The 26145-nt window shown below is 38.9% G+C and overlaps 1 protein-coding gene across 1 annotated transcript in view; it reads right to left on the bottom strand.

Moving 5' to 3' along the window:
• The window catches only part of CLYBL (citrate lyase beta like), a 153627-nt gene that overhangs the window by 11376 nt on the left and 116106 nt on the right, over window positions 1-26145 (bottom strand). Inside the window, exons 3-7 of the mRNA XM_008073709.1 lie at window positions 20297-20485; window positions 16301-16402; window positions 14439-14532; window positions 12615-12782; window positions 7998-8122 (exon numbers count right to left, since the gene is read on the bottom strand). Coding sequence (XP_008071900.1) covers window positions 7998-8122; window positions 12615-12782; window positions 14439-14532; window positions 16301-16402; window positions 20297-20485 — 678 coding nt within the window. The remainder of the gene's footprint in view (window positions 1-7997; window positions 8123-12614; window positions 12783-14438; window positions 14533-16300; window positions 16403-20296; window positions 20486-26145) is intronic.

The raw sequence follows: 26145 nt of genomic DNA, 5'->3' as shown, positions 1-26145 counted from the left end.
CCAGGCGGGTCTCGAACCCGTAGGCTCAGGCAATCCACTCACCTCAGCCTCCCAAAGTGCGGGATTACAGGCTGAGCCACCAAGCGCGGCTACATTTTGCTTTTTAAAAAGGAAGCATGAAATTAGTTAGCTTCAGCCCTGCGTAAAAAATGGAAAGATTTGTGTGTTGTACTTGGTAAGATTAATTCGAGACTTTACCAAGAGTTTCAGGAAGTCTGAGGAGAAAAGAAGCATTAGAAGGCTTGGAAGAAAGATGTGACAGGAACAAGGCAGGAAAGGTTGAGGTGACTTAAAAGTGGGAGAGAGAGCTGAGGTGAATGTTTGGACCAATTATCCTAATATGTGACCAGCACCGGGTCATCTACTTGCCAAAATGGAAGGTCTCAGTGGACCAAGGCCATCCTTCCTTTAAGAACTGATTGAGAGCCAGGCTCGGTGGCTCAGCCTGTAATCCCGCACCTTTGGGAGGCCAAGGTGAGTGGATTGCCTGAGCCCGCAGGTTCGAGACCCGCCTGGGCAACTTGGCAAGCCCTCATCTCTACAATAAATCAAAAAATCAGCCGGGCGGGGTAGCGCGCGCCTGTAGTTCCAGCTACTCGGAAGGCTGAGGCGGAAGGATCGCCAGAGCCCAGCAGGTCGAGGCTGCGGTGGCCGGGAGCGGCCCCTGCACTTCAGTCTGGGCGACAGAGTGAGACTCCAAATCAAAAAAAAAAAAAAAAAAAAAAAGAACTGATTGAGAAGACCATGCACCTTCCATCTTGAAAACTCTTCTCAGGGCCTACAAAATGTAGGGGCAAGTTTTATCTTTTAAAATATTTAGGCAGAGTGATAAGACAGGAATAGACATGTCTTTATTTTACATATGTTTTTGATAAGGAAATCTGGAAAAATCAAGCCAAGATAGGAAGATAACTACTGAAGTGAAAACAATTGAGTTTATAAGTGTATTGAAATCTAAAGGAGTTACCGCATTAGCCGTCAAATTAGATTTTGTGCTTAATTTTCTCCATTTTTAAAAAATGGCTTCATTGAGGTGTGATTCGCATAGCACAAAATTCTGCAACTATCATTTCCACCCTAGATTTCTGATTTCTTTTTCAAACTACTAAACTTGTTTCAATTCTAAAAAATAAAAGTAAAACCAAGATAAGTATATAACAGACTAAATGTTAAATATTTTTATTTAATTTAAAATATTTCATGTAAAAGTTAAGCTGCTATTGCCTATGACAAGAGCAAACCGTGAAAGCCATTTATAGCAATCTGCAGCTAAGACCAACAATGCTAACCTTCCTCAGTTTTATACACCGAAGGCTTATTCTGTCTTTGGAGAATGGATCTAAAGTGAGCTGACATTAGAAGGTACTTTGAACGATTTGCTAAACTACTGATACATTTTTCAAAGGATAGCTGATGAATAATAACTGATAAATAATTGACAGAAAAATATTCTTTCAATTTTCCTAGAAGGCAGCAAAATATGTTATACATATGCTATTAAAGTACATCTCATAATTTCTTCTTAGTAGTGTCAGGAATCTGGAGACCCATTACCCAAACAGTATTTACTAAATGTTTTCTGTGAACTTACTCCTGTCCAAGATGCTGCAGGGAGGTATGCCACGGAGTAGAGAGAATTTTTTTATTTTCTAGGGTAGTGGGGAGAAATTACCTCACTTTTTTTTGAGGCCCATGAACCTAAAGTGGGGGGAAAAAACCCCAGAGGATTATAGAAATACTTGACTTATATTTTTAATAAAATAAATATTCAACTTACCTGCCTTTATTATTAGAAAGTGAGATGAAATTCTTTAATAAATACAAGAACATTAAAAGAATGCTCTGAACTTCTCTATTATAATCAAAGAAGAGAAGGCGAGGGAGGGTAGGAGGTGAGAAAGATGTGAAGAAAAAGAGGAAAGGAAGCATTCAGGGAAGGGAAAACGAGGGAGGGCAGGAAAGACATGCACAGAAACATACACATAGACCCACCCATCCTCAGAGGGAGAAATACAGGAAGAGAAAAAGAGAGAGAAAGATGGCCAAGGAGTAGAACGATCCCTTCATGCCCTTACTTGAGACTTGCTATTACAGACCCTGAAAGCCGTGGCGTGTTTGTGCAGGCACAGGTATACCTGAGAACGTGACCCTGGGTACCTATCCTAAACGAGATGATGCTGTGCTCTGGGCTAGACAGGGCCTCTTTGCCAAAGGTGTCCAGTCTTGCTCTGGGAGTTTCTAATCTACCTGGGAGACAGAACAAATGATAACTGGTAACATGGAATGGGGCTTGCAGTGAACAGAGCCAAGGAGCCTTCCTGGGGTAGGGTGCAGGGCCAGGGCAGGGCAGCACCGGGAAGGAGGGAGCCCTGTGGGGACGGCAGCTGAGGATGCTGGGAAGGCACACCAATGCTCTGGGTTCTCTTTCCTTCCTCATCAGTTTCTGCTCAAACTCAAGAAAAGTTATTCATGGGAACTACCCACATTCATACTTTGATTGTGACTTAGTACCTCTAAGACTTTATCTAGTTTCAGTCATGAGCGTAAGTATTCACTGAAACCCAGTTGAAACCACATTTATGCTATGTTCAATCTCTTTATTTACAAACTGAGCCCCGAATTCTGGTCACAGCCCTATCAATACCTTGCCTGTAAGTGACACTGGGCAACTCCTGAACCCTTGTTGGGTTTCAGTGCATTCAGTTGTAAACTGAAGCGATATGACCAGAAGACTTCTGAGATTTCATCCTGCTAAAAGAATATTCTTACATATTAAAATTAAGGGAAAAAAATCATTAAAAAACAAACCAGAATAAAAACTATTTTGATTAAAGTATCCTTAATAATGTGTTATAAATTAAGGATGGAGTAAACAACTGTGAAAGTTATTAGATTTGACTTACATTTTAAAAAAACCCTCTTAATCCTCTAATACTGAACCAGCTGTTTGTCACACACACACAAAAAAAAGTGAAAGAGGGTATGATCTACACTGGAATTTCATTACTTTGCTTTAAATGTTTAAAAGTTTGCAATTTGGTATTAATCAAACCAATCTTAAAGTCATCACTGGCAGACTCCGAGCTTTTCTAAGAATTGGACGTGTTAAAGTCAAAATTATGGCATATAGTTTGGAGAATATTAAATGAACAGGGGAATAGAAAAAGGCAATGACTTAGAATCTCAAAAGTAAGTTATGTCCCTTCATCTTTCATTTTCACTAAAAACCACTTGGTTCTCATTTTAATGTCCTGCTCGCAGATCCAGGGGGTGGGCTGGATGGGTGTGGGAGGACACATTGTCATCTCTTAGTGGAATCAACCCTTTCAGTTGACAAAGACAACCACCAAATCTTTCGATGGTTTATTTGATCTGCGTGAAAGAGTGGCAGTGGGATTTCTGGCACTTGAATAAGCGGAAACAATATTTTTGGCTAGAGAGACTTCTCCTGAGTTCTCTCAGGGAGCCTTCTAGAAGGCCATCTGGAGCAAACAGTATTTCTTTTGTAAAGCCCTGCATTTGGAAACACTAATGAAAGGTGTGAGAGCCGTAATCAGACACCTATGAAAATAATTTGCTTTCAACATTTGGGTGGGGGGATTTAGTACTGTTTGTACATTTTCCAGATGAAAAGACTTACGTGAGGGGAAAAAAACTATTTTTTCTTTCTTTATTTAAAAGTTCCGAGTTCATATTCCATTGGAGGATGTGCTTATTAATGTAAACATATTGATTTGTACCATTGTTCTCTCATGAGTGAAATTAGAACGTTTCAGCTATGTGTGATATTTACAGTTGTTATGTCAGGTAGTGACTTTGTTTTTGACCTTTGAAATTGTTAATTGAACCTAGAATTTAAAGATGAATGCGCCCCCTTCCCCTTGGTCTTTAGCCAGCTTGCAAAGCTATAACAAATGGAAAATATCGAAAAAGTCAAATGAAGTCCTTCCAAAACCAAATAAAGCGCTTATAGCTATGTGAATAAAGCTAAAAATTTTTTGAAAAGTGAAAATGAAGCTAAGCCGAAATATGAATATTCTAGCAAAGTACCTTTAAAGATGAAGGGACATAAATCTATTTTTGAGATTCTTAGTAACTGCATTTACCCCTTTCTTTCTCTGCTCATTTAATATTTTCAGAACTATATGCCACAACTGATCGATTTTGAATGTATGTATGCAAAATACATTTTGCTATTCCTTTACATTTTTCTGTTAGTCTCCATTTGGAAAGAAGTGGTGAATTCTTATATTAAAATTTCCTATGATTAGGGATCATTTAAAAAAGCAACTGGCTATTTCTTTTAGCTGTCATTTTTGCCTAAGAAGTGATGAATGTGGAAAGAGAAAAAATGTAGCACTGAGTTCATAATATAGATGTGAGAAAACAACATTACAGTACTTGAATGTATATGCGTTGTATAAATATGCATGCTGTATGTTATGTAATTATAGTTTCAATTGATATCAATTAACATTTAGTTATTTGCTTAAGATATTTCCATTTCCAGTACCTAGTGTTCATACTATACAAAGTTCTTAGTTGATTAAAAACAAGAGCTGTTCAAATCCTATTTTTTAATAAGCCATACCAAATTCAGTTTTGAATGGAAAATGTTCAAATAGTCTTGGAATCACTGTTATTTTTTTAAATGACATAAAAATGGAATTAACTTTTAAGAAAGTCCTTATAAATTTAAAACAAATCACATGGAAATGATTTCTTCTGGCTAAATCTTGACCAAATAATTTGAAACTAAAATAATTAATAACATGCATCTCAAAATATACATTTTTCTGGAGGGATGGAAGAAAAAGTCAGTCTGATTAATATTGTAGATGGAGACCTCAGTGATATCGGCTAAATTAAAAATATTTTGGTGTATGGGAATTAACATCAGAGCATAGATTATGTGGATTATTTCAATTTTTTCCACCAGATTTTAATAAGAAAAGAACATCCTGCATCCCCGATGTCAGTGCATCCCCCGAATTCTTATTAGTGGTGCTTTGTGCTAGGGTAAACTCTAAAGCCTGAAAATATCTTTCCGTTTCCTGAAACAAAGAAGCCACAAGTATCAGTATCTGCCAGTGATAGATTATATGAGCTGATTATTATTTGTTTTAATTTTAAATGTTTTTCACCCAACATTATATTAAGGATGTCAAATTTTATTTCCTCAGTACTTCTAATTAAAATAAAACAAAAAATTATGTAATACTAAAGACTGGACCCCAATAATTTATCTGCTCATGATTATATTCCCATGAATTCTGTCATTTGAAGAGGACAGGAAGAAAAGGCAGAACTCTTATTTTTGAATAATAATACTTATTGCTATAGAAAAAAAGCGACTCAGCATTAACCATGAACTTCAGCTATTCCTTTAGTCTTTGGGCAGAATATAGTTGAAGATGGGAACAGGAAGAAGTAGAGAAAAGCAAAGATACATAATTTTGTCTTCTTGGGTCATTTCTACATAAAAGCATTACTTGAATGAAATTTTCATCAGAGGGAAAAAAAAGGTCTTAGAAATTTATGAGTGTCTCACTAGGACACAAACCATCAGTTTCCCATCTTTGAGAGAGTCATCTGTGCTTTGGACAAAGTATCTGAGGGTTCATGTTTTCATCAGTGATTCACATTTGAAATAAAACAGATTAGATGTTTGTTGGAAGCAGTACTTTATACAACTGAGCAACCTATTTATACGAAATCTTTACAAACAGAACCCACATTATTTAAACCCCAAGATCCCCTCAAGATCCAGAGTCACCTACCTGCAATCCAATTTTTTGTGACCAGCCAGTTTATAGGCAAAGTGAAAGAAACATGCTAACTGGATAAAATAACCATATGTCCCTACTGGAAGCCCCATTACTTGAATCATTTCAACCTTGCTGGACAAAGCACTGGGAGAATTTGCTGTAGGAAACAAACCACGAATGGAGCAGGGAAGAAATTATCTAATAGTTAGTCTCCCCTCTGCTCTAATTTCTATGGGTTCTGTGTTAAGAAAAGCCATCCTGCCACACTGTTGTGAAAGCTTATGCCCCAACAAGAGGGCAGTTCTTATTTTTTTTTAAAAAAAAGGTTCTGATTTTAACATCTAAGTTGCCATCATCAAAAGGTATGAACAACTTTGGGACAGTTTTCCCTGGGAACAACACTTTCAAGAAACAATGGAAAAGGGTCATTTTCCTCATTCGAAGACTTAAATGCCAAGAAAAGTGTGTGTGTCTGGTTTGACTTTTGTTTGCTGGCTACTGAAATGTAGGGTGACATTGCCCATACCCCTATAGCTTATGATGTCAAGTGGCTTCCTTTGATGTTCCAGTGTGAAACCCAGTTTGGTAGGGTCACGGAGGTAGCACTGGCCCACACTGGAATTCTGTTCCGTCTGTCATTCCAATGGTCCACATGCTGCCTCAGTTTACTATTTCACTAGGAAGTGTTTATCACATGTATATCCTTAGTTGGTATAAGTTACAGAGCAGTGTGTGTGTGCATAGGCAAGTATACAAGAGAGCTGAGTGGATGGAGTTATTTGCATGTACGAATGAGAGTCCTTGGCTTGTCTCTCCAGGTAAATACCTATGTTTATTCATGGGGGAATCTTGATTTTGGGGTTAAGATACAGAAATGGACATAAAACACAATGTCAACTTAAAAATACTTTTCTATGAAATGCATTATTTTTCCAGTGGCCACTGTGAAATAAAAGGGGGCTACTTATCATGAAATTCGTATAAGTCCAAATTGTATATTTCCAGTGTAACATACTCTACCCTTGAATATTAAGTGTGAGTTTGTGCAAAGGTGAACCTGCCAGTGCGTGTGTGAGTGTGTGCATGCGTGCACGGTTGGGGTTGAAGGTGAACATCCTTAGGGAATGACCTATTTAATATTGTTATTCACTTTGTCAAGTCCTGGGATTTTCAGGTGTTCTTGCTGCCAGTGAAAAGTACAAGGGATGTGTCTCACATGGATGTCACAGGTTCACCACTGAAAACCAGTTTTTTTCTTTCTTCTTTTTTTTTCTTTTTTGGTGATGAGGTTGGGGGGGTTGGGGGGATGGGCGTTTGACATTTAGAGCCTTAAAAAATTTTCCATATTCCTTCTCTCTGAAGTAATTGTACATTGTAGGTATCAAAACTTCACTTCTGGAAGTCACCAGGCTGAGTTTAGAGATTACTTCTAGGATAGATTTATAAATGCGACTTTCCCTCCTGTCCTCTTAAAAAGAGGCAAACGGTATTATTGCAAATAACCTTTAAGATAATTAACTGACAATGCTGCAACTAGCATAAAATCTTCCTTCAGGCGACACCTAATTTAAGTGTTACTGGCACAAAGTGGAGACAGATTGTGCATTACCACTGCAATATTTACATAGCAGAAACCCACAGAGCAGGAAACGCGAGGCTCAATGATGCACTAAATTAGGAACAACCGTACTCGTGTTAATTTGCTCCCATTCCATCCAAATCTCAGGTCCAGAAATTGGTACAAACACATATACAACCTCCCACTCTTAAATGACTAAACCGGAGGAGATTTTTGTACTTTTTTCCCCCCAAATTAAAATAACTTGAAATTTATTTATCTCCTCCACAAGAACCATTTGGTCAAACTGTGTTTATTTCATTACAACTTGTTCTCACTTTGATCTAAAATTATTTTCATATGAATGCTGCATCGAAGTCTATAGAGAAAAACTAAACATACTTCTATTTTCTCTCAGGCTGCCAATATATTTTATGAAAAGAACAAAATGGGAGACTTGAGAGCCGGTTAGTGAAATATTTAGGAACATGGGCAGGGCAAATCTACCTTAAGCAATTTTCTCACTGATGAATGTTGTTGCCTCCCCTCTCCCCATCCCCTCAAATACAATGAATTTTCTTAAACCATTCAAACAATATTTTTTTTCACTCTTCTCTGCAGTAGTTTAAATACTACTTTTACCCCAGGCATTAACAAAAACATTTATTTACCTTTCCTAATTGCTGGTGTTCTTTAAAAGCAGCAATCAGCTCTTCAGCCCACTTAGTTTTTTCAGGGGAAGGAGAAAACTGCTCCTGGACCACAGCAATTTGGTTAGGGTGGATCACCTGCTTACCTACAAGAAGATTAATAACACTGGAACCACAAAACAACAAGCAGATGTTCAAACAAAATGTTTCTACCGCGTGAGGTTCCTGAATGCCTCATAGACTGTCTATTAAATAACTGATTTAGGAATTTTTTTTTTTTTTTTTTTTTAGAAAACAAAACAAAACCTGCAATCATACAGGCTTTTCCAGAATAACACATAAGAACAAATACAACAATGGAAGTAATTGTGTTTCTGATCCTATAGAAATGCCACCTTAGTGCAGATAATCTCTCATTTTTAGTTACAGGTGGATTGACTAGGCAGCTCATTGAATAACTGCTTTGGCTGGGACTTTAAAGGATAATGTCTGCAAATGACAGCGATTATTTTGAGTCGAAGTAGAAAAAAATTAAGTGAGAGACTCCCAAATTTTATATGTTGTCTTTTGCTTACTTTGCAGGATTACACCATCTTCTACGATTTCTTTTAGAAGTGGTCCTGTTTTTCATAAGGCTTACAGAAGCAGATGTTGCAACTATATTAATATCAAATACTGTCTTACAATAACATATTTAATTTTCTTTCTTTTAGACGAACATCATGTGTCATTTCTCACCCGTAATAGAAAATTAGGTTTCAATGAAAATATCTTATTCAGTACAGCAAAACAGAAGGCAGATTTGAACACTATAGCCTCTAGATTACTCCATTTAAATTTTTTAAAATAGAAAATTACAGAACATTTCACTGTCCAAACATATCCAGACTTTTCCTTTTGGCTTACAGAATAAAGATTGATTATTTCTCCCTTTACAACACCTTACATATCCCAGAAGTAATCTTATCTCTGTAGGAAAAATCTTCCAAAAAGATTTATGATTCTTTTTTGAAGTTGAAGGATTTTAAATAAAAATATCATACAAAGATAAGAGTCCAGAATTCTGTAAAATCACACACTCGTTAAAAAAACAATTTGACAGTCAGGGAAGTGTGGGATCTAATCAGGTCATTAATAAAAATGCAACGTAATTTACTGCTATAATAATGATGAAACTATATTTACTACATGATAAAGTTATGAACTTATTTGGCTTTTTAAAAATGAATGTACACAATGATAATTTACTCTGCTAAATATATTTGTTGGTATATCAATTTTCTTTGCTTTTGAAATGGTTGTTTTAACATTTTTGCCAGTATAAACTGTATCCGTGATGTTTTATATCCTTGATGTCAGTTCCTGTTACTTGTCATTATTCTACTGAATAGAAAAGGAACAATGTTTGTAAAAAAAATTTTTTAGTGTCTTATGAAAAAGAGTTCAAGTAGATAAATATAACAATATCTTTTCTTTACAGTGGCATAATTAAAACATCTTCACAATGCTATTTCATTCTTATCTGTCAGCATACTAGTAAAACATTGAAAACCTATATAAATAAAGATTCTTTACATTATTTGAGGAATAATTTCTGGGAACAAATAACATAAGGGATGACAAATGAGAGCCTTTTTCAATAGTAAGTACTGAGATTGCATTTAAGTAATCTAATAGTTGTTACAATATTATTAATAAAGGATGTCAGTTCTGGTAGTCATTTCCTACTAATTGTTAGCCCTGAATTTCATAATTTATGTACATAATTTACACTGATGCGTAAAAAGCCAGATTTCATGGGAACTTCTTGGTACAGGCTCTATCATTTGAGGAGCAAACATAAAATACTTATAATACTGCAAAATTCCTGATGGCTCTCAAGGACCTATAGTTTGGTAATGAGGCTAATTTTAAGATATATGTCAGGTTTTAGAAACGTATGATGTATTCATACGTGAAGTTCTCTTTTGTGGCATCTTATAGATTCCAACAACTGTATAACAGACTTTAATGCCATGTGGGAACCAAGCAAATATTTTATACAGAAGAGTTGTTATTGACAAGTTACTGAGAGGGTGCAAAATTGGAAGACATTAAAATTTATGACCATGAAATCCTTTTTACAGTACCACTTGATATATCGTGCTTTAAATCAATACCTGTCAAGTCTTTTAGGTAACTGTATGATGGTGTCATTTCTGTCTTCTACAATAGACTGCAAAAAAGAAGAAAACCCATAGCATTTCATATTTATCACCTTTCTTCTCAGCATGAAGTACTGGAGGAATCGGAGTGACTAAGTTAGCTGTTAAAGCTTTATTCCAAGATTTAGTTTTGGTTTCTTTTTATTAAAAAACGCCTGAAGTTAATGGTCATGTATACAGCCAATGCATTGATTTAAAATAAATCTACGTGAATTGTGACACCATGAAACAGTAACTGCAGAAAAGAAACTATAGCTAACTTTTGAGAACTACAACTCCTTAAAAAAATAAGTAATTTGTAAAAGTCTAAGAAATCTTTATAGCACAGACTCAGTCTACCCTATCAATGTTATGGATAACACGATACTGTCATTGGATTGTAAACATTTCAACACCTGCTTGAGCTGGGACATGCCTCCCTTCCTCCCTCCGATCCTTCCTTTCTTTCTGAGTCTTTCCTTCCTTCCCTTTCTCTTTCCTTGCCTTCTTTTCTTCCTTTCTTCCCTTCTTGTGCAAAACGTAAGGCAATAACTAGGACAAACAGAACACGAGCAGTCTAAAATACCCAGGAAAAAGCATTTATTTTTTAAAACTACAAATCATTTATCTTATTATCAGATTGATTACCTTTCACTGGTATGTAGAAGTATAATGGGGCAACAAAGACCTTCTCTCTAAGAGTTGCAGAGTGGCTGGGAAGGTGGCTCCCCAGTTTACTGCTCGTTCCCCTGAATATATAATGGGCACTGTGCCCTCTGTGCCTCCCATTTTCCCTGCTTCTATTTTCTTTCTTTTTCTTTCTTTCTTTTTTTTCTTTGCTGGTGTTTTTTTGTGTGTGTGTGATTTAATGCTCCCCGTTGTGGGGAAACAATAGTGCCAGGTCCATAAGTTCCTCTTGCTGAGCTGGGCACGGTCTAGAAATGTAAACCTGATTTGAAGGCTCTTGTCTCCTGTGATTGAATTAGGGGCCAATTTAATTCAGTCCTGTTTCCTGGAGAAACTCTCAAGCTCCCTCAGAAGTTCTGGAGCAAATATTCACCCCAGAGGAGGCTGAGGAAACTCAGGTTATGCTGAGTGATGGTGGGAGAGGCCAGTGTCAATTCAGTGCCTTCTCTTTTCATTGAATTAGTTCCCATTTCAGAGCAACATCTGGCTGCCTGGCAGCCAGTGCCACACATTTTAGGCCAACAACATCAGGTCTATTAGATAAATTTCATGGAGTGTTTCTCCAACTTTTCCATTTGGGCTATATCCTAACCAGTTCTTGGAAAGAGACAGGGGCAAGCACAACCCCTGAGTGCGGTATAGGAGTCCCCTTCTGTCTCTATCACTACTCCACGTAGGGAGGGTTCATTTATTCAACGTTCAGATAAGTGAAAAAATATGTCACTATAAGGAATCACATTTCTTCACTTAAATAAATTGGGGGTGGCTCATATTTACCTTCGTTCTTTATGTTAAAAATACAAAAACACATGTCAGTGCTTTATGTAAATACTTCTTCAGTCTTTCCGTTTTATTTCAGGCTAAATCATTATCCATTAAGGTCTCGTTTACATTTAGGGCCACTTTATGAAGTGTCTCTTTCAGTAACTTCTAACTAGATACATTTCACAAATATTTATCAAAGCGGGATGCTTGTTTCCTTTCCTTGTTACTTGGGCACATTTCTGATATTAATATTCTTAAAACCTTCAACACAAGGACAGATAAGAATAAAAGAGCTGATTTCCTCCATGGTTGCCAGCATGTGTGTACAACTGCACTAGTATGTTTGTGCACAGTGTCCTATTGCAGTTTTTCAAAAAACAGATTTCTGTTGCAAAAACACAATTTTCGGCCGCTTCCCTGGCTCATGGGGTCTGAGCGATCAGGCCTACCAATCAACAGATCCCCGTCTGTGCCCCAGACCAGACTGCAAGGGACCTGCCGGTCCTAGTGCCAGCCGATGCCCGTAGGTGTTGCCAGGTGCACAGACACTTACTGGGAGGTGGGAGAGAAAGAAGGGACTTGCAGCGACAGAAGAACAAAAAACTAGTTATGAGTAAAACAACAACAACAAATATGATGTCACCAACACTTCTTTTCAGAAATGAATTAATATTTTAAATATTTTAGGACATTTTTCTTTTATTCATCAACTGCACTTCTTAGGGCAATTCACCAATTCACTCAGAAACACTCCTGTCACAGCCTCTTCCTTCCCCTCAGGTCAGCCAAAGCTTCAATAAAAAAATTAAGAGGACGGGAGAAAAAAAATGATAACGTGTTTGGCAGGTCCCTGCCCTGTATAGTTTTTCATGTTTCAAATAGTGGGGAAAGTAAAGGACACATCTGATGACATTAGAAAAAGTCACTTCTGGTTAAATTTGGATTTTTCTGGAATGCTTGTCAATCTCGACACTGCTTTCTAAGACTTCAGGAAGGATCATACCAGTGAAGCCCATGGCGGCTCCTTCTCTAGATTGTCTGAGAAGTCCATCTCCATCTCGAAAGTCAATGTACACCAGATCTATGGCTTGGAGACCAAAGGCCTTTGCTGTGACAACAATCTTCTGTCGGGCGTACAGAATATCCTGGGTTTCTTTACTACTTGTTGCACCTGAAAACGAGACGTTGACAGAAACAGGAGGCTTTAACTTTGGAAACCGAACCCAGACATTTATTATAAAAACTTGTGAGAGACATCTGTGTCTCTTTGGGAATTGCTTCTCTGAAAAATACTTATTCAGATATAAATGAAGAGAGAACTATGTGAAGGCAACATCAAATCTCATACGTGTCTGTGTCACTGGCAAGGCATCTTTCAGTAGAATTGCTTCTACCTGTATTTTTTTTTTTTTTTTTTTTTTTTTTGAGTTGGAGTCTCACTCTGTCGCCCATACTGGAGTGCAGTGGCCGCTCCCGGCCACCGCAGCCTCGACCTGCTGGGCTCGGGCGATCCTTCCGCCTCAGCCTTCCAAGTAGCCGGAATTACAGGCATGCGCTACCACGCCCAGCTGATTTTTTTAATTTGTTGTAGAGATGAGGTCTCGCTGCCCAGGCGGGTCTCGAACCCGCGGGCTCAGGCAATCCACTCACCTCAGCCTCCCAAAGGCGCGGGATTACAGGCTGAGCCACCGAGCCTGGCTGCTTCTACCTGTATTAAGAAAGGGTTTCTGCCCCCATCTTGGGAAACTGAATCAGGGTCACAAGTGACTCTTGATATGTTTTTGTTTTTGTTTTCCCTCTTATCATCACTCAGAAAGTGTCAGTCCACAGACAGCACCACAAAAGCTGGCCAAGCAGCTGGGTAGGGAAGTGGTTAAGTTCTCACACCGAGCGCAGAACTGCATGTGCAGTGGTTGCAACCCTGTCCGAACTGAGGTTCTGAGCCAAATACCTGAGCTTCAGGGTTGGGATGAGAACTTGGGGAAACAGGAAAGCATGCATTTGGAGAGGGGTAGAAAGTGTCGATATGCCTTTTGTAGCTGAACCGTTGGAGACATGAAAGTCTCCTAGAAAGGCCATATTAAAATTTCTTTTTTTTTTCCTCACCCTGTGGGGCGGGGGGTTGTCCGTGTTTATATTTGGACCATGACACTCACTGCTCAGGGAAAGTGCCTGTCTTCAGGTCACCAGGACTATGGGTCTGGAAACGCTTTCTGTGGCCTTGGCCTCTTTTCTGAATGTCTCATAGTCTAGTTAGACAAACACCCAGACACCTTGAGTTAGTGCTCGAGGAATGGTGAGAATCTGAAAACTAGCCCAGTGTTTCAGTAAATATTTAGTACTAAGAGTTCTAAAATATATTTTAAGAGAAATTCAAGTCTATTTTAAATAATATTTATATACCATATATAATGTAAAAGATCATTCATTAAGGCAAATTTGTGTTAGAAACGTAGACAGTCCCCAGACTGATGTGAAAACAATATAGTTAAGCAAAAACAAGGTTGTTCACATAATATATTTATCAGGAGCAGAGTAGATGCTGTATATTCAACATGCCTGAGGCTAAATGGGCTTTTTATTAGTTATGTATTTTATAAATGAACAGAAGTAATAATGTAGTGTTTAGCATTATTAGAAGCGGGACAGCTATATGAGGGGCCCTAAATTATCAGGAAGTGTTGTCCATTCCGTTGTCATGAAAAACTATTGTCATGGTTGACAAATATACATTGTCATGTAAATGTCCATTCCTGAGGGGGGCCAAAGAAAAAATATATACACACACACACCAACACACACAGAAAGAGAGAGAGATCTTTGACACCTATGCTGGCACGAAAGTCTTCTCCTCCAAAAACGACTGCATCTAGAAAAAGACCCACTGGAGGCCCGATCTTGAGTGTTTCTTCACACACTGCCTATAAGAGAGCAGAACAGAACCAGGTCTCACAGAAGCGCACTCGTCAAGGAAAGCAGCACGGTGCATTTCAGTAACAGACAACCTGACTCTTAACACAGTTTGGCTGAAAGCAGCCCTAAAAACGCAGCCCAAATGTACCCCTTTCAAAAAGTATTTATTATCATCCAAGATAAGTATATTGTATATATTTGCTTTGCTTAATGGAATATAATTACAATGTTCAAATGATAATCCATCCAACTTCTGGAGAAACTTTGACTCAACTCATTTTAATTGTGCTATAAATTATTTATATTTTTCCAAAATTTGTTTTTGTTTTAAGAGGCTCTCAAACAGTCAACATAAAAATCATATGAGAGAAGGAAGGAATTTTTAAAATCAAACTAATTAAATTATTTGCATTAGGATCAAGTTCATATTCTCAGGATTAAAGACATACCATACAAAAATCTCTAACTCCAGAGGGGAAAATAAAAATGCAACAAGTCATCCAAGATATGTTAATAAAGTAACTTTGACATTTATGTATGAAAGTAAATATTAATAGTGTTCATTGTAGACATAACTATGAATCGTGAAAGGTGGAAATATAACCTGCGAATATATGTGAATGGGAAAGAAATAAGGAACCGATGGGACACTTTTGATTAATTTCAGGCATTGTTAAGTGCTTCTTCTAAGTATATTATGAAATAAGATGGCATGGTGAAGCAGCGCTTAAAATTAAATCACTGTACGAATTTGGTTGCGTCTAAGGGATGTGCTTTTGATTATATTCTGAGGATTCCAGGGCGGACTGGGAGAATTTGTGGTTAGTTGTGTAAACAAGCAGCTCCCGAGGCAAGGCTGCTCCCCAAACATTTGCACCCGGCCCCTCCCGCCCAGTCCTCCAGGTCTCAGAATCTCCACTCCGAGCATTTGCTCACACATTCTCTCTCCAGTACAGCTCAACTACCTTTTTTTTCTTTGTTTTTTAGTGATTTCTTTTCTCCTGCCCTCTGGAATTTAAAAAAAAAAAAAAAGGTAGACTAGGAACTCTGAGAAGAGGTGCTCGATGGATGTTCATGGGTCAGGTGGAATGAGAGGCATATTTTGAAAAACAATATAAATGCCCACTGATAAAGAGGAAAAAAAAAAGAGCTGGCTATGAATTTGTTAAGGCAGATAATTTAGTGCATCCACACAATGGTTGGAAACATTTGGCTCAGCTCATCTTTCTGCATGTATATGAGAAAATATTTCATGTTCTAATGTGGCAAACTGAAAATATATTCTAAAAATTATTTGTATACATGAACTTACAAGCAATATCTTATCTGCTAACATTATAGATAATGTTACTACAAGGAGACCAAAAAATTTCCCAATGAAAAGGCAATTGATAGAAAAAAACACAACAGTTCAAAGTTAATTCATAAGGGTGACAAAATAAATGTTTCATGTATATTTAGTCTATAAATGTAATAATTCAAAGCATATATTTACACAGTGATTATTTAATTAAAATTGTTACTGAGCATGACTATTTCATTTAAATATTTTGGACTAGGAAGATTTTCCTATCTACTTAACCGATTTCTTTGTTTTCTAAGAGGTTGACAACCTGGTTTTTGGGCGATCACAGATAGTAAATGGTGCTCAAGGTCTACTTTGCTTACAAACCTTTCTAGAAAAATGTTTTTAATAGATGTTAAAATTGAAAGCAAAAGTCCTTTTTAGGTGATAAATAAAATACTAACTTATTAACCATATTATGGCTTTCTTACCTTAAAATTGAGCAAACCCATTGCAGTTTCCACAAAAGGGATTAAATTCATTGGTTGTTCAAGTTTTCGGCCTTTTAAGTGGAATGAAAATTTGTCTGAAAACTAAAATCAAAAGTGTCATAGGTGATTAGTGGGGGAAAAAAACATACAATCACTGAAATGTAGACACCAGAAGTAGTACTGAAGTCTTTGACCTGAGGAAGTAATATCCCAGCCTCTTTTTTCCACACAAAAGAATTAAAAAAAAAAAAAAAGAAGAAGAAGAAAGACCAAAGAAAAAAAGGTAACAAAGTTCCCACCAAACTAAACAGTAAAACCCCAAGCATTACAATCTTTTCCCCCAAAGGAGCAATTTGAGGCCTAGGAGTTAGAACTGGAAGGAGATTCTCAAGTTTAAATGCTTTCCCTGAAAACATATTTACTTAAGACCTCTCACCCTCACTTCGTTAAATGCAAATGGCAGGCCCTTAAAACAACGAGTCCTGCTCTACCTGCCATTCTGTTTTTGTTTCGTGCCCAGCACTGACATCAGTGTGACTGTTCGGCAGCCTTCTGCTTGGAGTCCATATTATTCATTATAGCACCATTACCCTTTGTTCGGAAGGTTTTTCTCCATAATTTTTTAGCTTACCTAGGAAGACCTTAAAAAGGAAGTTTAATTCTTTGAAGACCAAAGCTCGCCAATTTTTTCCATGAGACCAGTTCACAGCTAGCTCTGTGCTGCCAGTGGGGTAGCCCAAATTCCAAAATCTATCATCTGGAAACATACAAAAGCTCTTGCACAGATTCCTCGCCCCCCCTTTCAAAAGGGGGAAAAAAACACACTCTAAATTGTAAATCTATTATGTCTATCTAGATCTAATAAGATGTGAGGGGACAGAGAAAGGAAACACAGGTATGATAAAGATATTTTTGTAAATAAAGATGAAAACACATATATCCATTTTAAATTTAAGGAATATTCAGCCATTAATGGATATCAAAGGAAAAGGGAATTTTAATCATCTCTCCATTCAGTCTCAGTTGGGTAAATCATATCTAAGAGATTTGCATAAATATAAACCATCAAAGACTTTTCATCTTCAAAGGGGGTTTCAAGACCCTATAAGCTTTGTACTGTAATCATCACAGGTCACCACCCTGCAGGAATAAGGCTGCTATGGTAACATAAAAAAACTAATGCTTAAGGCTTAGCATAATATTCTGACTAATAGAAAGGAAACTCATTTGAAAAGCTGGCAGCCTATTTACCAGAAGCGGGATTAGAGGTGTTATTTCCCCTTTTAGCTGCCCCCCTCCTTGACTGTGCACCCCCCCAAAAAATCTAATCACTGGGATCTTTAAAAAGCTTTTGAGCAATTTGCAGTAACTTTACAATTAGGCTAAAATAAATCACAGCTTTCAGTAATGAAGAATTATTCCCAGTTGCTCCCGCTGCCCCTCCCTCCACCAGCATCATCTTCACCTCCTTAGTAACTTTCCAAGGGAAGGAATAAGTCAACCAAAATAGCAGGAACGAGCAGAAGGCTGCCATCGCAGGGGACAAAATGCACAGTATTCAGTGTACAGGAAAATAAAACGTAAGTTATGTCTCATTTAAGCTAGAAAACGGTAGTATCCTATTTGTGGTTTTGATGTTAAATAGGTAGGTTTGATTTTTTTTTTCCCCCTGGAAAAAAAGCAAACGTATGAAGTTCCTTGCCCCATTCTTAGTGATAACGGTTATAACTACAAAAATCATCAAGTTTAAAACTAGGTAAACACTTTACCATAATAGTCCCCATTCTTAGTGAGAAAAACCCCTCGGGCCTTTTGTTTTTAAGCCAACAGGGGCATCTAAAAATTAAATATTCTAGCCCATCCTCCTCCTCTTCCTCCTCCCCCTTTCTTAAAAAAATTGCATTAAGTACTAACACAAAAGGTAACTAGTGGAGAAGTTTCAATTAATTTTTTCAAAAGGAGACGATTAAATGTTTCCGGCCTGGTAAAGTGTTCATTTCAGCGAGGTGGAGGGGGCTGGGGAGGGGGGAGGAAAAGAAGGGGGGCCAGTCACAAAGAGATTGGGGAGGAGATGAAGTAGCAGGGCTCAGCAATTCTTTCAATTCCAGTGCACACCCAATAGTGTGTTGGAAGAATGCACACTGCTCCGGATTTGTGGGAGAATTGTCCCATGACAAAGGAGGCAGGGTTACGCTTGTTATAGTCCAATAAGCCGTGCCAGTCAAACAAGAACCCACACTAGTGACAAAAGGCGAGCAAGAGATTCTCACACAAAAGAAAACAAGTAAGCCCATCTTTCAGTTGTGCATCAGGCTCTGGGTTTTGTGCTTCACATAAATACAAACGGAGAGGAAAAAATAAACAGCCAAAAAGACTTCTGTGAACTAGAAGTCCCATTTAAATTTCAGTATGTTTCTCACATCCCAAGGATTTAAAACAGCGAACAGAGGTCGTGGCTAAGGTTGGGTGGGTATTCCAGCCCATCTTAAATTAAGGGTAATCACGGTGATAAATAAGCATTAACTATGAAACCAGAAGGGAACAGTGACTTCAGAGTCCATTTCAATGAACTTAAGACATAACTGAATGGGGTTGGAACCCTCCAGGATATTAACATGCTCCAACTAGTATCTCCCGGCTTCTGAAGTTAACCTTGGAGAGAACTCCAGGTTAGTAAGCAAATACCAGTCCTTAAAAACGGGTCTTCAGGAAGAATCCAACACAGAGCTGTCCAAAAGCAATAGAATGGCAGCTACATATACAATTTTACATTTTCTAGTGGCTATATTAAAAGAGTAAACCAAAGCAGGTGAATTTAATCTTAGTAATATCTAGTATTCAGACCAATAGATCCCAAATATTACCAGATCACTGTGTAACTGATATACAAATTATTGCGATATTTTACATTCTTTTTGTTCCCTTGAGGGGGTACCAAGTCTTCAAAATCAAGTGTGTATTTTGCATTTCCAGCACATTCCACTGTGCGCTGCCCACGTTTCACATGCTTAGAAGGCACATGTGACAGGGGCCATGGCACTGGGCAGCTTGGCCTCAACATGTCGAGGTGCATGAACAAGGTGAGCAGTTTTGCCAGGTGTTACAACTGCTTGGCACGTTGCTGTGGCCGTGTCCACAGCCTCTGAGATAACACTAGATGTGGCTTTGACGAAAGCCACTTCCGGCATTCCTATCTCACAGGCTCCTTGCCCTGCAATGGCACAGTGGAGTGTTATTTTATTCAACAGAGACCTGCGGAATAACAGTGACCCTCAATTCAAATCTAGCCCCGACCCTCTTTTACAATGAAAACAATCATCGTTTAATTAGGCCCATTTCAAAAGTTTTCTTAAGTAATTTGACATGCCAACCACTTTACATTTCAGGTTTTTATTGGCCGAAAAGTCTGTCATGAAACACAAACACACCTGTCAGCAATTTAAAAAGGATGCACTAGAGAACTGTTCAGGAAATGATATCTGTGCTAATTAAAACCACTAGTTAAAAGCTTCCTGTTTATTCCTCGAGTTGCCCTAAGGAGTGACCTTTGCCTCCCTTTCTTTGGGTTCATTTCTTCATATGCAGCCAATATGCTCACTGCCTATGATGATTTTGAATGAATCTCAGTAAGAGCCATTTACATCACGGCTGTACCAGGTGGAGGCCTTGGCTTATGGCTTGGCAGGGTGGAAGAAGGGATGAAATTCTCAGACAACCTCGTTTCCAGGGATTGCTCTGGAAGGGCTGTTGAGGAGACTGTTCTGTCCAAACCACAAGTCCAAGTAGGAAGCAGAAACATCATTTCAAAAGTAGCGCTGTTCCATGGAACACTGTTGGGCAGTGCCACGCTCTCCTTGGGTGAAGGAAATGGTGTCCTGGGCTAACTCCTTTTCTTAACTCCCTTTTTCCCTGCCCTGTGGAAGTACCCAAATCCCTTCTTTCTGCTATTCCTTCTTGGCCAGTCCTGAGACTTAAAGCAAAGAATTAGCTACTCACCCACAGGATTTCTTCAGGACTTTCCACCTTTGGAAGCATCAGGCTGGAAGGAAGGACTCTGGATTGCAAAAGGGCCTCTAGGTCTTCTTCGGCCAGACCGCTGGACACTGAGTTGACTCTCACACACTTTTCAGTTGGGCCCAGATCAAACTCTTCAAGGGTTTTTACAATTCTCAGTCGGGCTTCATTCTACAAGGGTGGATAAAAATGTACCTTCTAAGTTTATTTTTATCCTTGAGGGGGACACCATCGGATGGCCTAAGAAATTGTTATATGGATTCAGAGTCTGAGCACCATTATTATATCTATACCATTCCTGTTCACCAAATAAATATTTGAAATAAGTCCTACAATCTGATAGGTGTGTGACTGACTTGTAGACTCCATTCAAGAAGGCCATAGCTGAGATCCACTATCATGCATACTGGTATACTTTGAAACAGTAGTGTCATCTTCCTCATTAGCACTGCTTTCCAAATAGAAAGTGATTAATAGAAAGTGATTAACAGGTGCTTTTTCACTGATTGAGTGTTCACTAAGTGCTAAGCATGGTTCTAAGTCCTTTACCTGCATTTTCTCATTTAATAAATATAAGAAACTGAATAACACTTGGATCATGGCAGTCTTGTCTGCTGCACATTGACATTAGGGAAAAAATAAGGATCTGTTTTTCTTTTTTCCACATGCATCATGCTTTTTGCCTCACTATTTTATTTTATTTTTTGCAACTGAGCTGAATCTTGACATTCAATTAAGAAGATGCTCACAGGAGTCTGACAATGCATACCACAAAAAAAGCTCCAACTTATTCAGGTGGAAGGCAATAACATCACCAAGAAATCCCTTCGTGAAGTGGTTGACAAATACGTTTTTTTCCTTTGATTTGACAGTCTTTGCTCCACAGTGAAGAAAAGCTGAAAGGTTGAAAGTCTGCTTCAGTATTTGAATTGTCCTCAGAAAAATCGTATGAAACCAAGTGTGTTACTGATTGGCTTTGGGTTGGGGGTGATGAAGCAGGGTGGGGAAAAAAAAAAAGAGAAAGGAGTGCACTGGGGAGTGGTTGAGGGATGCAGTTGAGAGAAAGCAAGCTCCTGGGTCATTACTTCCTGCCAATTTCAGTTTCAAAAACAAATCCCCCCAACTCGCCGACAGCCCTCAACAAATGCTCAATGTCAGAATGAACACTTATCAAAAGTCATTCCATTTGGGAAGGGTTTTTATGATACTAATAAAACTTAAAAGCTTCTCACTGCTGATGAACGTGTGTGTGTGTGTGTGTTTTAAAAAAAGTCTTAACAATATACAGCCGTTTGAAAGGCAATACTTATCTAGGCAAACAGCAAACCAAAGCAGAGACAAAAAAGAATTAGCTAAGCCAATCTGGAATCTATGGCCAATCAGCAAGACAACCCAGACGGTGGATTTAAACCAGACAGTACAGGTCTATGACCAAGTGGAGGCAAGGAAGGCTTCCAAATGCGGTCTGCATGAAACAGCGTGAGGAAGAAGTAGCTTAGAGTTGTCAGGTCCCACTGAAACTGTACCTAGGACAGTTTAGGACAGCTCTGTGGAGTACTGATTTACAGGGCTTCAACTGCCAATAATTAGGCCAAGCTTAGACAAAAGCCAGAGAGAGCTCACACTAGCTAAAGTCAGAGATGATGCAGCCATCCGTGGCTTGGTTCCACATCATATGTTCAGCTATTCCACAGATATAAAACTTATCCACTCCTTCTACCATGCACTCTTGTTGCAGACTAAATATGATACTCTTGGAGGTGAAGGCTGCGAGTTGGCTCAATGTCATAGTTTAATGTCCAGTGCTGCCCAGAGAAATGTTTCCAGCTCTTTGGGAGATGCATTTAGACATACGGCTATGGAGAACCTAAAACCAGGCAGTCTGTACAGCCCCAAAAAACTCAGGATTGCTCTGGTTTACAAACATTTCAACTTTCAGATCATCTTTTGATAGCAAGTCAGCTTGATGCAGGGTCTTCTGGACAGAGTGAACAGAGAATGGATGGGAATTCACCAGATTTTTTAGGCCAAATAAGTTTAAAATGTGCATTATATGAAGCATCATCTCTCTACTACTTGAATCTGCATGTGTGCTCAAGAATGCGGGATCTCTGGCAAAATCGATTTCCTAAATTGTTAATGTTGGCATCAAAATCTGACCTCGAAGCCGTCGGGTTGTTGCCCTTGGGTTTGAAGGGGACTGTTTGTTCAAAGCTCATGTTCTAAACCTGTTGGTGATTTTTATCTAAAGTCAAATTGCCATGGTTTCAGCACATTCCAGTTTACTTAGTAAAATTCAGTCCTTGTGAAATCGGCTGAAGTGCCTAATTCCAATTTTAGGCATAATCTGATTAGTACTTTTTATATTATAATAATGAGCAGTGAATACTCAGCATTTTACTAGACTTTTTTTTTTTTTTGGCTCGGTATTAAGACCAAGCTCTTTCCACTTCATCATTCTGTACCTTTCTAAAAGGAGATGATGCTTTTTAAGGTATACCGCCCCACAATGCCCTTACTAACAGGCTGTTGCTTGTTACAATTGACAATTGCTAAATTGACATAAAGTCACCCACAACTTCATTGAATTTACACCAACCAACAAGCAGGTTGATTTTTTTTTTTCTTTTTGCTATTTTAAGGGTGAAATTTGTGACTGTGCTAGCAAACACACCCATGCCATCTGTTGGGTTGAGACGAAGGCAGTTTCTAACAACAACTGAGTTCCCAGAGTTCAGTTAGAGAAAGTCACAGCCCACCCAGTTGTGTAAAGAGAAATTCTCTTCAGTCTGTTCTCTCTCTCTCTGCAACACACACCTTACTTCTTGCTACCATGTCTCTCCTCTCCATCACCTTGGCCCTTTCACATTTTCCTTCTCTTTTTCTTTGGCTTCTGGTTGGCCCTGGCCATCCTTCCAATCAACATCACCATCCTAGGTGGATTAGCAATAGGCCACCTAGCAGATACCATCTCTAGGAAGGGCTCTTGGGGAGACATGCTGTGATTATTGGGAGGTATGTGCTTCCTGGAGAAAGAAGGAAAAGGAAATTTAAAGGAAAAGAGGCCACTCAGAAAAGAGCTTTCAGGGGGCTCTTACATCCTGGGAGCAACCCAGGTTGATCAAAAGGAGGTTTGGGAAGGACAGCATTCTAAATGTGCTAACACGGCAGCATGGTCCTGGTAAGCCAATCTCACTGTGGAATGAATTTATCCCCCTAAGGTCTGACAAGCTGGAGGAGACAGAATCATGGCGTTAAGGCCTTCATCAAGTGTGATGTTAGATCTTCCAAGAGCCTAAAGATCATCATGTGTTCTGTCTCCAGGTTAGTTTCCAGAGGTGGACTCTGTCCAGGTCACAGAGGAAGCCGGTGCAGGTTAGAATCTTTGCAGGCCCCCAATCTAAAAACTAGTGTTCCCAAAGTTCCCACATTCAATCGATATTTCGTGCCACGGGCTGCTCGGTGCAGTGGACCAGTGGCTAATAAACTTGTCCTTATCCATAAGCCACCGTCTTATGTGACTCTGTCTGGGCCAGGAACCAAGGCGTGCTATGATTTCAGAGACTGGATTCCTATCACCTGGGGAAGAGACACGCTCTGGTGATGTAAGAGAGCAGAGAAATCAACCATCACCAAGACCTGCAGACTCCGAAATTAAAGGAGAAAATATGCGTGCAGTTGGTTCAATTGGCACCCATTAAAGCTAATAACTAATCATCCTCCCAAGTTTCTAGCTCAGAATGATCAAATCTGCAAAGAAAACAACATCCGTCCACTTTTACACTCCAGTGGAAGAGGTGGTCCCTCGCGGCAGGGCGGCACAGTCTCGCCATCTGGAGAATAAATCGAGTGTGAAGTACAGTATAGTTTGGGACCAAGCTCCGTGGCGGCAGCTCAGCAGTCAGTTCATTAGTTCCAAACTTCCAGGGATTAGAGCGGCATCAATTCTACTGTCGGATAGGATGAGACAGACAGGATACGAGATTCAAGGGGGATTGTGACAACCAAGAGGAGCCCCTTGGGCTTATTTATAAAACTACAAAGTATAAACACACCCAAATAAGTGCCTTAAATAATAGCATTATCACAGTTTCATAACATCTGAATTATCACCTTTCCCTTTGCCTCCACCCCCTCCAAACCTTGAATGTTAATGAAGAGTTGTTTTCAGAGGAAATCGCAAAGCCAGCCCTGGGTGCCACAGGACTGACAAGGAAGCCACACGGTCGGCTCGAGATTTGGTAATTAAGGAATAGGGAAGACTTTCTAGACCCCAGGGAGAGCCACAACATTTGTGATTTAAAGAAGAAACGTGCGATTACTGTTTTCACCCTTGAAATTTCATTTCAAAATGCCATGCCACGTATGAAAAACACCAGTGAATTCTATCTTTTCCGAACGCATCCATCTCATTTCCATTAGATCTCATGTGTAAAATGATGTCACAGGCATGCAGGGGTCCAAATTTTGAGCAGAAGTCTCCGAGATCTGCTTCTCTATGAAAATCTTTCTGAAAATTTCAAGATCAAGTTTGGTTTACATTTTAAAAAATCGGAATGAGTTGTTCTATTTAAGGATTGCCTTTTTCATATAACTGTGTATCCATTTGCATTTGAAAACAGCATTGCTTAGGACATAGATATCATTAGTCAATTATATTGGACTTTTCTTATAAATGTGCAAAAATACACTATCATAATGTAGTGACTGCATTAAAAAAAAGGCAAATGAATTCTCACTGATTATTACAACCTGGTAGGGTGTTTCATTAGGCAAGGTGATAGTGTTGAGTTCTCTATTCCATTATTTTTTCCACATGAAAAATAAATCTTGATTTGTCTGCTTTTGAAAAAATAAAATCTTCAACAATATTGAATGTTCCATGTGTTAACTGGCTTAAAATTTCATGTGTTGATTCATCTTACAAACTTACATGCCAGGCACTCTGTTTACTCAGAAAATGTAGATGTTAGTGGTGCAAAGTTTTTGATGTGTAAATCATGAGAGATACATTAAAACACAGATGTATAGTAAAAAGCTAAATTAGCTTTCACTCAAAGGACTAAGAAGGCTCTGGATGTGTATGGATGGGTAGCATGTAATATGTAATTGGTATTTCTGCCCTTCAGAGATTTATTTGAAAAAGAGAAAACCCTACCAAAAAAACCCTAAAATATAATAAATCTATGAACAGATTTTATCTTTAAGTTCTCTGAGTAATTAAAAATATTTTAAAAATATATATTTTACTATTACTGAACTCTCCCTTTAATATCTGTTTAAGTGTTTTTATCTTATTTATTTATTTTTTTGAGTTGGAGTCTCACTCTGTCGCCCAGACTGGAGTGCAGTGGCCGCTCCCGGTCACCACAGCCTCGACCTGCTGGGCTCCAGTGATCCTTCCGCCTCAGCCTTCCAAGTAGCTGGAACTACAGGTGTGCGCTACCATGCCCGGCTAGTTTTTGATTTATTATAGAGATGAGGTCTCGCCAAGTTGCCCAGGCGGGTCTCGAACCCGCGGGCTCAGGCAATCCACTCGCCTCAGCCTCCCAAAGGGGCAGGATTACAGGCTGAGCCACCGAGCCCCGCCTATTTTTTATTTTTTTGAGTTGGAGTCTCACTCTGTCGCCCAGACTGGAGTGCATTGGTTGCTCCTGACCACCGCAGCCTCGACCTGCTGGGCTACGGCGATCCTTCCGCCTCAGCCTTCCAAGTAGCTGGAACTACAGGCACCCGCTACCATGCCCGGCTGATTTTTTGATTTATTGTAGAGATGAGGTCTCGCCAAGTTGCCCAGGTGGGTCTCGAACCTGCAGGCTCAGGCAATTCAC

The sequence above is a fragment of the Carlito syrichta genome, unplaced genomic scaffold (assembly GCF_000164805.1).
Source record: "Carlito syrichta isolate Samal-C Ts95f unplaced genomic scaffold, Tarsius_syrichta-2.0.1 Scaffold316024, whole genome shotgun sequence".
In the NCBI taxonomy this organism is placed as follows: Eukaryota; Metazoa; Chordata; class Mammalia; order Primates; family Tarsiidae; genus Carlito; species Carlito syrichta.
Note: the sequence above shows the minus strand (reverse complement) of the source record. Positions and strands in the feature narration are given on the sequence as shown.